Source organism: Balearica regulorum, chromosome 13 (genome assembly GCF_011004875.1).
Source record: "Balearica regulorum gibbericeps isolate bBalReg1 chromosome 13, bBalReg1.pri, whole genome shotgun sequence".
In the NCBI taxonomy this organism is placed as follows: domain Eukaryota; kingdom Metazoa; phylum Chordata; class Aves; order Gruiformes; family Gruidae; genus Balearica; species Balearica regulorum.
In genome coordinates, this window is record NC_046196.1 from 82,745 (window position 1) to 95,636 (window position 12,892).

General features: G+C 41.8%; 1 protein-coding gene across 1 annotated transcript; it reads left to right on the forward strand.

The window, feature by feature from the left end:
* Positions 1–24: 24 nt before the first annotated feature.
* Positions 25–8,873, forward strand: GABARAPL2 (GABA type A receptor associated protein like 2). The gene is made up of 4 exons (XM_075765254.1): positions 25–211; positions 554–609; positions 6,048–6,220; positions 8,297–8,873. Exons 1-4 carry the CDS (start codon positions 178–180, stop codon positions 8,385–8,387), a joined length of 354 nt encoding a protein of 117 aa, XP_075621369.1. The 5' UTR covers positions 25–177; the 3' UTR covers positions 8,388–8,873.
* Positions 8,874–12,892: the final 4,019 nt, after the last annotated feature.

Genomic DNA, 12,892 nt, shown 5'->3' on the forward strand with positions numbered 1-12,892 from the left:
AGCGCTGCGTTTCGGGTGGTTGCTAGGGAACTGGTGAGCCGGAAGTCCCGCCTGCCGTGGCTGTTGTTGTTGTGACAGGGACCGTGACAGCGACAGGCCCGGCCGCCCGGCACGAGCCCCCTCCCGCCCGCACACGGGCCTCGCCACCGCTGGCTCCGCTTCCCGCCAGCCCGCACCATGAAGTGGATGTTCAAGGAGGACCACGCGCTGGGTAAGGGTGGGCCCGGGCCAGGCGCTGCCCGCCGGCGGCCCCGCCGCCCTCCGTCTCCTGTGTCGCCATCTGCCCCAGGGCCTCCCGACTCTGTGTTACCCCGGCCGGCTCCCCGATCCTGTCGTCTTGTCTGTGGGCGGACAGTCGCCTGCGGCCTGGCCGAAGGGCGGCGCGATGCCCGGGGACGGCCTCCCTGAACAACTGGCGACTCCTTTGGGGGGGGGGGGGGGCAAGACGGTCGCGATCCCCGCAGGCTCCCGTCTCTGCGGGTGCTGCCCTTTCTGCCTAGGACACTGGCGATACTATTACTATGCAATGACTAATTACGAGTTTTGTTCACAGAGCACAGATGTGTCGAGTCGGCCAAAATCCGAGCCAAATACCCTGACCGTGTCCCGGTGAGTAACCAAGCCAGCTTCATCTGAGTACTTAGAGGCAAAGGTGGATAAGCTGTTTCCGTCCTGCCCTCTCTTCTTCGATCAGATTCTACTAAGTAAATTCATCTCCCCTTTGGTGTCCTTAGATGTTTTAAACAGGCCCCAAACACATCTAACTAATCCAGCATTCCCTCCTCTGCCCCAGTGCATATTGACAAGTAAGCAAGAGTGCCTGACTTTCTAAATGCTTTCCAGGCAAGTTTATGGTTTATTACTGTCCTGGTTTCTTCTGATGGCAATTACGTCCCAGCAAATACCTTAATTGTCTTGAGCATTCATTCTGTGCCTGATCTCAAGAAATTAAATTTAAATTTAAACCTTGACAATCTTCCATCCTGGCTATATGAGGAAGGTGATTTTTCCTCATTTATTCCATGCCTATAACCAGTCGTCTTGAGGCGAATCTCCCCATGCAAACCCTGTTGTCTGAAGAGCCAGTGAAAGTGGTGAGGCAGCCTTTCTGCATTAATACCTACCTGCTAAATAGTGAATGACCTCTCTTCTTCACGCTACAATCTTTTTTATCATGTTTCAGTCAGTGAAATGACCACACTTTTCATCTTTATGTAACAGCTAGCAACACATCCACATTCTCATCTGCTTGTGAGTAAAAGTTCCCACATCTCATCTGACCACATGCCAGTTAGTGCCACTCCTGTCTGACCTCTTGATAAATAACTTATCCATTAGACAGTGCAACCCAGAGAAGAACCTCTAATCCCATTGACTTTCTCTGCTGCTGAGTTGCACCTAGTCAAAGCATCTTCTCCAGCTGCAGTCTAGTAAGCCGATTCAATGCTTGCCATTCTCTGCTTGATTAACTAACCCCTCATATATAGACTGTAGCATGTTAATGACCATACATCTCCACAGCTATCCATTTGTCCATTTCAAGAATAACTTTCACAACCCTAGGGGAAAAAAGAGACATTGAAACTCATAGTGTGAATTAGAATTACATGATGCTGTATCAGGAATGGACAGCAAGGTGCGGATGGATACAGGAATTAAATCTCAAATTGCAGTGTGATGCTTTGTCTGGGCAGATACATGTTTGATGATTCAGATTCAGACTGAGCCCTGTACCTTTCACAAAATAGTTGGTATCAAATAGATTTTTGATATTTAATAGTCAAAAGTGTTTTTCAGACTTAATATATGTTTCCTGCTTTCCAGGTTATAGCTTGCATCCAGAGTGACATAGGTCAAAGTAACTTCAATTCTCAGCTGCTCTATCTGTGTACCTGGATTTAGAGATGTTTCAGTGTTTAAGTGATTAAGATAACGTATGAACAGCCTGTTGCTGTCCAAAGCTAGACCTTTTAGGAATAAAAATGGGAGGTGAAAGAAATTCATGCTTGCTAAGCACTGCAATTTTAAATTTGCCTGGGGAATCAAATGGTTTAAGGGTTAAAGGTATGTATAAAGTTTTACTAGAAGCAGTTCACCAACAGCCTTGATTTCCAGTTATGACAATTTCTGCATTATGAAGCTAAAATGCCTAGTGTGTTACTGTAATCTTTTAAATAAAAAGTATCAATTGTTAAAGCTTCAGTATTCTTTTCAGGCTGTTCTTGGTCCTCTTTACAGTTCCCTCATACTAAATTCCAAAGAGCAGCTATTCTGCCCTCCTTCTGTTTCTGTAGGCAGAGCAATTATGAGGAAAAGCCTCTCCAGATCATAAGACAACATATTTTGTAAATTTACTTGAGAATTACCTGTTTGCTGTAGCAATGAGGAATGCAAAGCTAAGGATTGAAGACACTGGAACCTCTTGTAAGCCTTATTCCCTCATGTGCTGCATTTTTCCTTCAAGAACTAGCTTGCGTGGAGCAATAAGCATCAGGTCCTTTCCACACATAATACTTAGTTCTCCTTTCTCCTGTATCTATCTGTTGCTTTTTGTTTCGTTTTGTTTGTGGCAATCTTGCCATCTCTCCTTCCTGTAGTCAATTTCTAATTTCCTACGGCATGTAATAAGATACTCTAATGTCAGTTCAGCATAATACAGAGAATAGCATCAGTGAGTCGTACCTTGACAACATAACACAGTGGAACAAACAATATGCCTTAGAGCACAGTTATATTCAGAATAATACGTAAAAAAAAAAAAAAAATCTGGTTTCCTGTGATAAAATCAGTATGTTACTGCAGATCTGAGTCTACAGACATCCTAAAATAGTAATTAACATAGGCAGTCTTTTTTTCAAAGTTGCAAACAAAAGCCTGTTGATGTTGCAAACATCATCTTACGTAGGCATCTCTGCGTGAGTTCATACCTGCTTTCTGTTACCAAACGCTCCTGGTGTAGGCAGAGATTAGCCAAGTTCCTATGGTGGCCTAGCGGTGTAGGCATGGGTTGTGATTTTATTTAATTAATTAATTAATTTTTTCCTTACAGCCTACATAGCCCATCTGGCTCTCATTCATATATAGCCAAAACCTACACTTTATTAATATGGCTTCACTGTCATCCTGTAACTTCATCCGGTCAACTGAAGCTGTAATCATATCGTTTTTAACATGAGATGCATACATTGCTGGATTATCAGGCAATATAAATCTGGTACAGCAGAGACACACAAACAAGATTACATCACAACACCTTTCTGGTGCTTTGGTGGTACTCAGCTGGCATCCTTGGTAGGCCAACTGGTATTCCAGAGCATACTGCAGCCATGCTTCATTTCTCTTCCTTAAGGCATTGTTGAGCCTGGCTGAAATGCTTTGTGACTAGCTGTGAGAAGTCAGTAATCATTGCTGGATTAATTGTAGATTAATCAAATCTATGATTTGATCAACTATGGATGTCAAATCAAAAGCAGTAGTGCACAGCACTGTAAAAAAATGAACACGTGGCCAGTCTATGGCCAGCTAGAACCTTGCATTATACCACAGTTCACACTGCCACTCTATCGGAGTTTTGACTGTATTCAGATATAACGTGGCTTCTTCAATTCTACAGAGTTACCTAATGTATGCATGTGCCTTTACTTAGCATGGCTGTTTCTGACATGTTGGTAGGTATTGTGTAATGGTACAGTATGCTGCACAGGTGAATACAAAAGACTTTGGTGGGGGGGGGTGTTAATGAATACTCTGAGGGAAGCCCGAGAGCCATTTTGGCATCTCTGGCTTGTGCACAACAGGTGAAATGGCAGATAAGATACTAGACTAGGCTGGTGGCTCCCATTTACCCAAGTAGTGATTTTTTTATTTATTTTTTTTTAGCTTCATTGCTACTGAAATGTATTTCTCATATTTCTTCCTTTTTTTTTTTTCTCTTTTGCTATATGCCATATCAAGAAGTTGGTTCTGTAATCTGTTAGGAGCAACTTGGGACGTTGTTTAAAGACGATGGTTAAACTGGAAGGGTGGAGGTGGTGTGTTTATTAAACCTATATTTCTTCATGGTGTGGGATTTTTATTTAGTCACATGACGATTTAAAAGAGGATAGGGCATGCTTGTTGCAAACTAGAATTCTGCATAACACAAGATTTCAAGCAATGATGGTCACACTTGTATGAGGAGCGGCTAAAGACTCCAGCTTTGTCGAGTTTGGAGAAAAGGAGGCTGAGGAGCAACCTCATTGCTCTCTGCAGCTTTCTAAGCAGGGGAAGTGGAGAGAGAGGTGCTGATCTCTTCTCCCTGGGATCCAGGGACAGGATGCCTGGAAATGGTTCAAAGCTGCACCGGGGGAGGTTCAGACTGGACATTAAGAAGCATTTCTTTACTCGGGGTAATCGAACACTGTGACAGGCTTCCTAGAGGTGATTGCTGACCCATGCCTGTCAGTGTTTAAGAGGCATTTGGACAATGCCCTTAACATGCTTTAATTTTTGGTCAGCCCTGAAATAGGCTGTTGGACAAGATGATCATTATAGGTCCCCTGCAACTGAACTATTCTGTTCTAGTCTACTTTCTTTTTACATTGTGATAGTGACAAAAACAAAATAAGCACCGGCTGTACAAAGGGAATGCACTTCCTCAGATCACCTGCCATTGCTCAGATACCAATGCCACAGTCTAGTTGAATTTTTTTCATGACTCCACTACAGCTGAATGAGGCAAGGAAGGAACATAGTTAAATGGATTCCTCGGTTTGTTACTATCAACTGAAGTGAGGAGGCAGAAGTCCTGGACTCTTTCCTTCAATCACTAGTTAGTTTAAGGGAAATAGTGCAGACAAGCCATTCCTAAATCTGAAGTTTTCAAGCTGCCTGTGCTCTGAATGTCTCAGTAGATGCAAATTCCTCTCTTGCCCCTGCCCCCTAAGCTTTTGTCACAGAATACACTATTTTTGATAGTGCACACGGTGAACTTCAGCACATTTTGAAAAGTAGCCGTATTTAAACACAACAGGCCATGACTCTCCTGGTATGAATAAATCACAGAATCACAGAACAGTTGAGGTGGGAAGGGACACCTGGAGGTCATCCGGCCCAACCCCTCCCTGCTCAAGCAGGGCCACCTACAGCCAGCTGCCCAGGACCGTGTCCACATCGCTTTTGAGTATCTCCAAGGTGGGAGACTCCACAACCTCTCTGGGCAACCTCTGCCAGTGCTCCATCATCCGCACAGTAAAAAAAGTGTTTCCTGACATTCAGAAGGAACCTCCTGTGTTTCCATTTGTGGCAGCTGCCTCTTGTCCTGTCACTGGGAACCACTGAGAACAGCCTGCCTTCATGTTCTTTGCACCCTCCCTTCAGGTATTTACATATAGATGAGATCCCCTCTCTCGCTTCCCTCAAGCCTTCTCTTCTCTAGGCTGAGCAGTCCCAGCTCCCCCAGCTTTTCCTCCTAGGAGAGATGCTCCAATCCCTTCACTATCTTTGAGGCTCTTTGTTGGACTCTCTCCACTATGTCCACGTCTGCTGTACTGGGGAGCCCAGAACAGGCCCCAGCACTCCAGCTGTGGCCTCACCAGTGCCAGTAGAGGGGAAGGATCACTCCCTGGACCTGCTGGCAATACTTTGCCTAATGGAGCCCAGGATACCATTAGCTGCCTTTGCTGCCAGGGCACACTGCTGGATCATTTTCAACTTGGGGTCCACATTGCAGTAATGTTGTATTATCTGTGTACAAAAAGTTAAAAGATGTGTATACTTTCCTGTCACAGGTTGCTTTTAGATATATTGCATCCTTTTACCCCATGACTGTCAACCTCGGGCATAGAATTTTTGAGCCATTGTGTATATGAATGTAGGTTTCACTGCAGTTGTAAAATCAGGTTTTACAGTGCTGAGCCAGTCCTACGTCTCATTTGGTTGCTGTCAAGAAACGTTTTTTGTTCCTTCCCTCTGCTCACTGTTGTAAGCCTGTATCAGCAAGTGATTTACCGAAGCTGTCTGTTCATACCAATCCTGGAAAGCCTGATCTTCACACCTGTGCTTTACAGGTCATAGTGGAGAAGGTCTCAGGATCTCAGATTGTTGATATTGACAAGAGGAAGTACTTAGTTCCATCTGACATCACTGTGGCCCAGTTCATGTGGATCATCAGGAAGAGGATTCAACTGCCATCCGAGAAAGCAATATTCCTCTTTGTAGACAAGACTGTCCCACAATCCAGGTGAGAGGCTATTCACTTGGTATTCAGAACCATTTTAGCAAGCCTGTGCATATCAGGACAGTAAGTCCCCTCTTTGAGCCTTTTTTTGGTGATTTGTAGGAGGTGTTTGGTTACATCTTAATCTCACCACAACAGGTTTTTTTTTTTCTCTTGAGCTTGTCAAACATTTCTTGAGCTAGACTGAAAGGAAAGGTGACTGAAAAGTATATTACGATTTACATCCATGGCAAGAGGGTGAGCTCTGGAGGTATTATGGTATCTTTGGTTGAGCGCAAAAACATTTACATCATCAATGCAAAAAAAAAAAAAACCCTAAACCATTCTCAATGTAACAAAAAAAGTTGCATGTTAAATACTCAAAAGCAAACACCATAAATTATTCTAAGAAAACATGAACCTGCCAGCTCACAAAGAAATTACGACGATGCAGACTAGTTGCTGGTCCTTGTTTCATAAATTACTTATTTTCTTCTATAAACACAAAATGCAAAATGAATATAGAAAAGTTTTTCACATTGCTTTTATAGAGAAATAAGTTTCATTGTTGTCTGCTACATACAGAATAATGTACAGCAAAAGCAGGTACTACAACTGCTTTCTGTATGAGATACTTTAATAATATTTGAGGAAATAGTACGTCATAATGTTATGTGGCTTAGATATGATATTATTCTTATTAGTCCTTACCTGTGTAACAGTAACAGTGCCTCCAGGTAACTGGTCCAGACTCAGGAATATTTTTATTTACTGTCTGATAGACAACAGGGACCTGAGAGAACCATCTTTTTCTGCCTGCTTTCTTCTAAGAGTATTAAGAATGCCTATATGTCATCTTCTTAGCAGCACCGTAGAACTGCTAAGAACAGGAAAGGAAAGGGCACATTGTCTCATCTCACATGTTCAAGATGAGATGTCACATCTCTGCTGGAAAAACAGGGCCATGAACCTTTGATATTAATGCAAAAATGGTTACTTGTTAACAGATAAACAAAAATCTAATCTGTTATGGCTCTGCTCCTCTCGCAGGCTGAGTTTATTACATAGACCACTAACTCTTGACATCCTTCTCTCCTCATCCAGAAGTTTATCTACTACTCACCAATTCCCTTCCATTCCCAGTACTGCCTGCAACTCTTCCAAGCTCCTCTCTTGGGTAAAAAGCCATGATCGTTTTCCCATCACTCACATTCAGTCTGCATTTCAGTTCACTAGTCTTTTATCAGTCTTGGGAAGTCAGAGAAAGGGGAGGTGAGGCATCGTCAGTTGTGCAGCTGACTGATGTCAGCTGCCTGTTTCATCTGTAGGTAGATGGTTGGAGCAGTTGTACTGGCCAAGTAATTGCTTGGGTTTCTTTTTGTTTTCAAAATACAGACATTGTTCTAAAGACTGCAACTGCTTAGACTGTGAAGGGCCACATGCCTATTCAGTTTAAGAAAATTTTCATTTGATCAAACGTTCAAAACTTTATCCACTGAAAAAGCACTAGTTTCTGGCTAACTTGTAATTGACTGCCCACACGTTTTTGGTACTAGCACTATTTTAAGTCATCACATTTTAACAACATAGAAAACAAAGCTGTTACTCCCCAAAACAACCTGGACCTCAAACACTCCAAAAAGCGCAAGTTTGATAAATTTGAGATGAGCCAAACATTCATGACTATACCAGGTGGAGGCAGAAATGAGGTTGTTCATGCAAGAAACAAGACATTAATGCAGCTGCATTCAAGGAAGGTACTATCAGGCTATTGATCCTGGTATTAGTCACAGCATCAATAATGAATGATTCAGAATGTGAAATACATTCAGTGACTAATTTCTAATAAAACAAGGAAGCATCCTGACAAATGCATTTGTGAAGTAGTAACAAAAAGCTAGACAATCCACACAGAGCCCAGTATCATTTAACTAACTCAGGAGTTAACTGCTTTTCATATATCCTCATTTTTGTATTTTAATTTACACACAGAGTTACAAGTTTTAGCTTTTATTAATCCCTCTTTATGTGAGGTTCTAACTGTTACCATTTGCAACTTCATGATCCAAGCAAACCGTTTCTCTTTTTTTCCCCTTCAAGCTTAACTATGGGACAACTTTATGAGAAGGAAAAGGATGAGGATGGATTCTTGTATGTTGCCTACAGTGGAGAGAACACATTTGGTTACTGAATGGTGGGTCTTGGCTACTATACCATCCTGCTGTGCATCTTGTAAATAGCTTATCATTTTCTGTTCTGACATACACAGAAATTCCTTCTATATACATGCATTTGTAACTGGATTTATTTCTTAATATATTGATAGGTCTTGTTTTATTAGACTGTTAAATTATCAAAAAAAGTTTTGTTGGTTTTGTGCATTTTTTTTTCTCATGGCTATGAATTCCCAGAGCCTCACTTCTTTGAGGGATACATTTGATGACACTGAATAAATAATAAAGCAAAGTAGTTGGGCTACTAAAACATGAAAAGAAGAATACACATTTAATCTGTTTTGAGGTGTTAAAGAAAAATAAAAACATTAAAATGGTGTGGGAACACTGGATTTGCTAGCTTATCATAAGCAGGAGCAAGATGTTGATCATGTTGAATTGAGCTAGTATGTTCCTCTTTCTCAGTTAACAAACAAGTACAATAAAAATTCCTGTCACAAACAGACAGTGCTGTTATTTCTTTAACTTTGGCCAGAAAGTTGTACATCACATTTACTAGATACTATACAGCTGCTTATATTATTTACTAGACACTGTACAGCTTCTCAACCTTTAGTATGTGGATGATGATACAAAGAAGAAACAAGGAGCTAGCTGTAGGTTCCAAAACCAGTAGCTTCAGAGCTATGCGATCTCATCAGGAGAACAGTGATGCCTGCCCACAGGCTGTAAGTGGAGGAGTAAATAGCATGGGCTTTGGAAAGCAGGACCTAGGTGACAAAAGCACAGCATGTAAGGAAAGTGCACCTAGGAGAAGGAATGATGCAAATAGGAGACCAGAGAGCTGAAGAACTGGAAGGTATAGTTTGTACATGAATTATTGCAGACAGAGAAATAATTGGTAAGGAGTTCAGTTGCATGAGCAGCTCTTAAAAAAAAAAAAGTTTTGTTACAGGTAGTTATATAACTCTATACATCCTTTCCAAGTAAAAATTCTGTAGATATTGTAAGGATATTACAGAACCAAGTATGTGAAAGAACAGCTTTAGTGTACAGCCCAGTGGTGCAGCTGACACACCTGAGGGACTGGATACCATTCAGAGGGATCTAGCCAAGCTCGAGAAGTGGGCCCATGTGAACCTCATGAGATTCAACAAGGCCAAGTGAAGGTCCTGCACCTGAGTCGGGGCAATCCCTGGTATCAATACAGACTGGGGGAATGAAGGAACTGAGAGGAACCCTGCAGAGAAGGACTTGGGGGTACCGGTGGATGAAAAGCTCGACATGAGCTGGCAATGGGCACTTGCAGCCCAGAAAGCCAAATGTATCCTGGACCACAGCACGAGAAGCGTGACCAGCAGGTTGAAGGACGTGATTTTTCCCTTCTACTCCCCTCTGATCAGACCCCACTTGGAGTACTGTGTCCAGCTCTGGGGTCCCCAGTATAAGACAGACATGGAGCTGTTGGAGTGAGTCCAGAGGAGGCTGTGAAGATGATCAGAGGGCTGGAGCACCTCTGCTATGAAGACAGGCTGAGAGAGTTGGGGTTGTTGAGCCTGTAGAAGAGAAGACTCCAGGAAAACCTTACTGCAGCCTTTCAATACTTAAAAAGGGGCTTATAAGAAAGATGGGGACAGACTTTTTAATGGTTTTAAACTACAAGAGGGTAGAGTCAGACTAGATAAGGAAGAAAATAGATTTTTATTTTTTTTTTTACACCAGTGAGAGTGGTGAAATACTGGAACAGGTTGCCCAGAGAAAGCTGTAGGTACCCCATCCCTGAAAACATTCAAGGTCAGGTTGGACAGGACTGGGAGCAACCTGGTCTAGTTGAAGATATCCCTGCTCACTGCAGGGGGTTTGTACTACATGACCTTTAAAGGTCCCTTCCAACCCAAACTGTTCTGATTCTAGAGGCAGACAACTAGAATTAGATATGCTGCATGCAAGATAAAGAATTTCAAGGTCAGTTCCTCCAGTTTATGAACACTACTGCCAAAGCATGCTACACATAGCATACTACACAGCACAGCAAAAGTAAAGAGGCCTTTCCGCAAAAAGAAAGAGTTGTTATTCATGAGGCTCTCAACTGCTCTCCAAGTGGGCTTAGCATAGTTACATAGCTACCTCTACTTACAGGCAAAGAGGCAAACTTGTGGCTCTGAATTATGGGGTTGGTGGGGAGAAACCACCTAATTGACCTAATTAGATAGTACTGGAGTTCACGCTTTGATATTAAAGGATAACACTGCGTTGGAAAAGTAGGATCGCTTTGAACTTTGTAAGCCAGCAAGGAAGCACTAATTACAGTTTAGATTCCTAATAAAAATTTTACTTCATTTTCATGCTACATGGTGCAGAAGAGTTTAGTTTTTAAAATGTTTCCAGTCACAATGGAAATTTATCATTTTCCAAGCTTAAATCAAATTCATACTAACTCAAACTCCCATGAAGTCACCTTGTGCCTAGTATCATGTTTGGCTCTGCAGTTACTCACAGGTACTCCAAAATGAGAAGGCAGGAGCCTGTGAAATGTTGACACAACAATAGATTATTGAGGCTTCTCACAGTAGCAGTGCTGCATGTGCTTACTGCATCTGAAAAAGCAGTTTATTTCAGTAAGCCTTTCATTATTCAGAGTAGCACGGCAATGTACAGCACTAATTTAGTAAACATTCCATCACTGCTTCCATGGTGAGTTCCTTCTACCACCATCCTTTCCATGCATTTAGTAGTAATGTTTACTCAAGAGAATTTTTGATAAAGAATGAAGAAAAGTGGTTTCATACGTGATGTTTTTGTATTACCTTTTATTAGTGGAAAACGTTCTGTTTCCTTTAAGCTGACACTTCACAGTTTGTCTATGGTTATCAAATAATATTTTTTGCTAGCTGTTAACAAGAGTAAGAAATCTAACTTTAATCTAACTTAAGCTAATTACATGCTAGCACATAAATATATCTAAACAAAACAAGGGAAGATGAAGTTTTATTCCCAATGTTATGATCGAGGTGACTTTTGTAATACCCTTCATAAGCCTCTAAAAAACCCACATAACTATCTTCTTTAATGTCTCTGTAATTATTGTTTTAGATTTAGGAGCCCAGGAACACAAGTAATTCCAGAGAATGCAAGGATAAATTTTCTACCACAGTAACTTTCTTTTCATCTGCAGATGCACTTAAAATGGCAATAAAACATCAGGAGATTTCTTTTTGAAATGCATAGATGAAATTCATTCCTTTAGATACATTCTTGTAAAATTATTAAAAGCATTTGAGTCCCATATGATCTTGACTTTCTGTTAACCCTTCAGGACTGGGAAGGCATTTCAAGTTATACACTGAACAGAAAACAAAGAAATACCTCGCTATTGCTACAGCAACACTTGCGCATCACCTATCTTTAAGCTAATTTGAAATATCATTTCTGATATAACTAAACCAGTACTAGATGAATTTAGATGGTCTTTCCTCAAAAATTATCTTGCTTCCACCTGTAAACCACTGCTGCAACCCTCTTATAATGACATTATCAGATTCTCTCGATGGTTATGCTCTGAGAGAAAGAACTGCTAGGCCCCTGAACTACATCTGGCTCCCCATTTTACTCCAACACCTTTCTTTCCTCCTTACCAACAGTAACTCCCCAGAAGTAACTCACGCTTCATTTCCATACCAACAGTAACTCCCCAGAAGTAACTCACACTTCATTTCCATACTCACACCTCAAGCATTTTCTCCAGGTGTGGTTTCATAACCAGCTAAGTTTGTAACAAGTGAAAGGAAGCCACCTGCTTCTGCCCTTAGCAGCACAGCGCTAGCTCCTCCTTTCCTCCCATGCTTACCAGCCTTAGTGCAAAGCTGATTTAACTCCTAGTGAAAAGCTGATACCTTGGTTTGGCTCATGGTTTGTTTTTCTACACAGTCAGTGATTTGAAGTCTTCAATTTGCTCTGAACGTACTGAGATCAGTAAGCACTCCAGCCTATGTAAGGTGAGCAGCAGAAGCACACTGCAAAGATCAAAACCTTGCTCTTTCAAAGGTAGTGGGATGCTAGCATGTTGTCTCAGGGAACCGCAGCCTCCAGCTCAAAAAGATTTTTTACTTCTACACTTGGATAAAAACCACTTGTTTCTATGCTCTGGTTTTGACTTCCTTGAAGATAAGCAGGCATTCTGCTCTGCCTTCTTACTGTGATTGAAAACAGAATGATTTCTCCAACAGTGATGCTGTTAGAGACATCCCACTCAAGGATTACAGTTTCTTTGTTCAGGCAAATAGGGACCATTGGTCCCCATACTAGTTTGGGAAAGTCAAGGACCTATCTGAGTAATACAAATATGCGCTGTAGAGCATTTTACAGATGCCTTGGGAATCTCTGTGTCCTCATATGCTCTGCTGCTCCCACTACCAATTGTTTGGTTGTCCTCATTAACCAGGAACTGCGGGCACTTCATTCCCTCTACCTCACCTCACCCCAACTCTGCTCCCCTGTGGCAGAGTCTCTGCATTCTACTGTC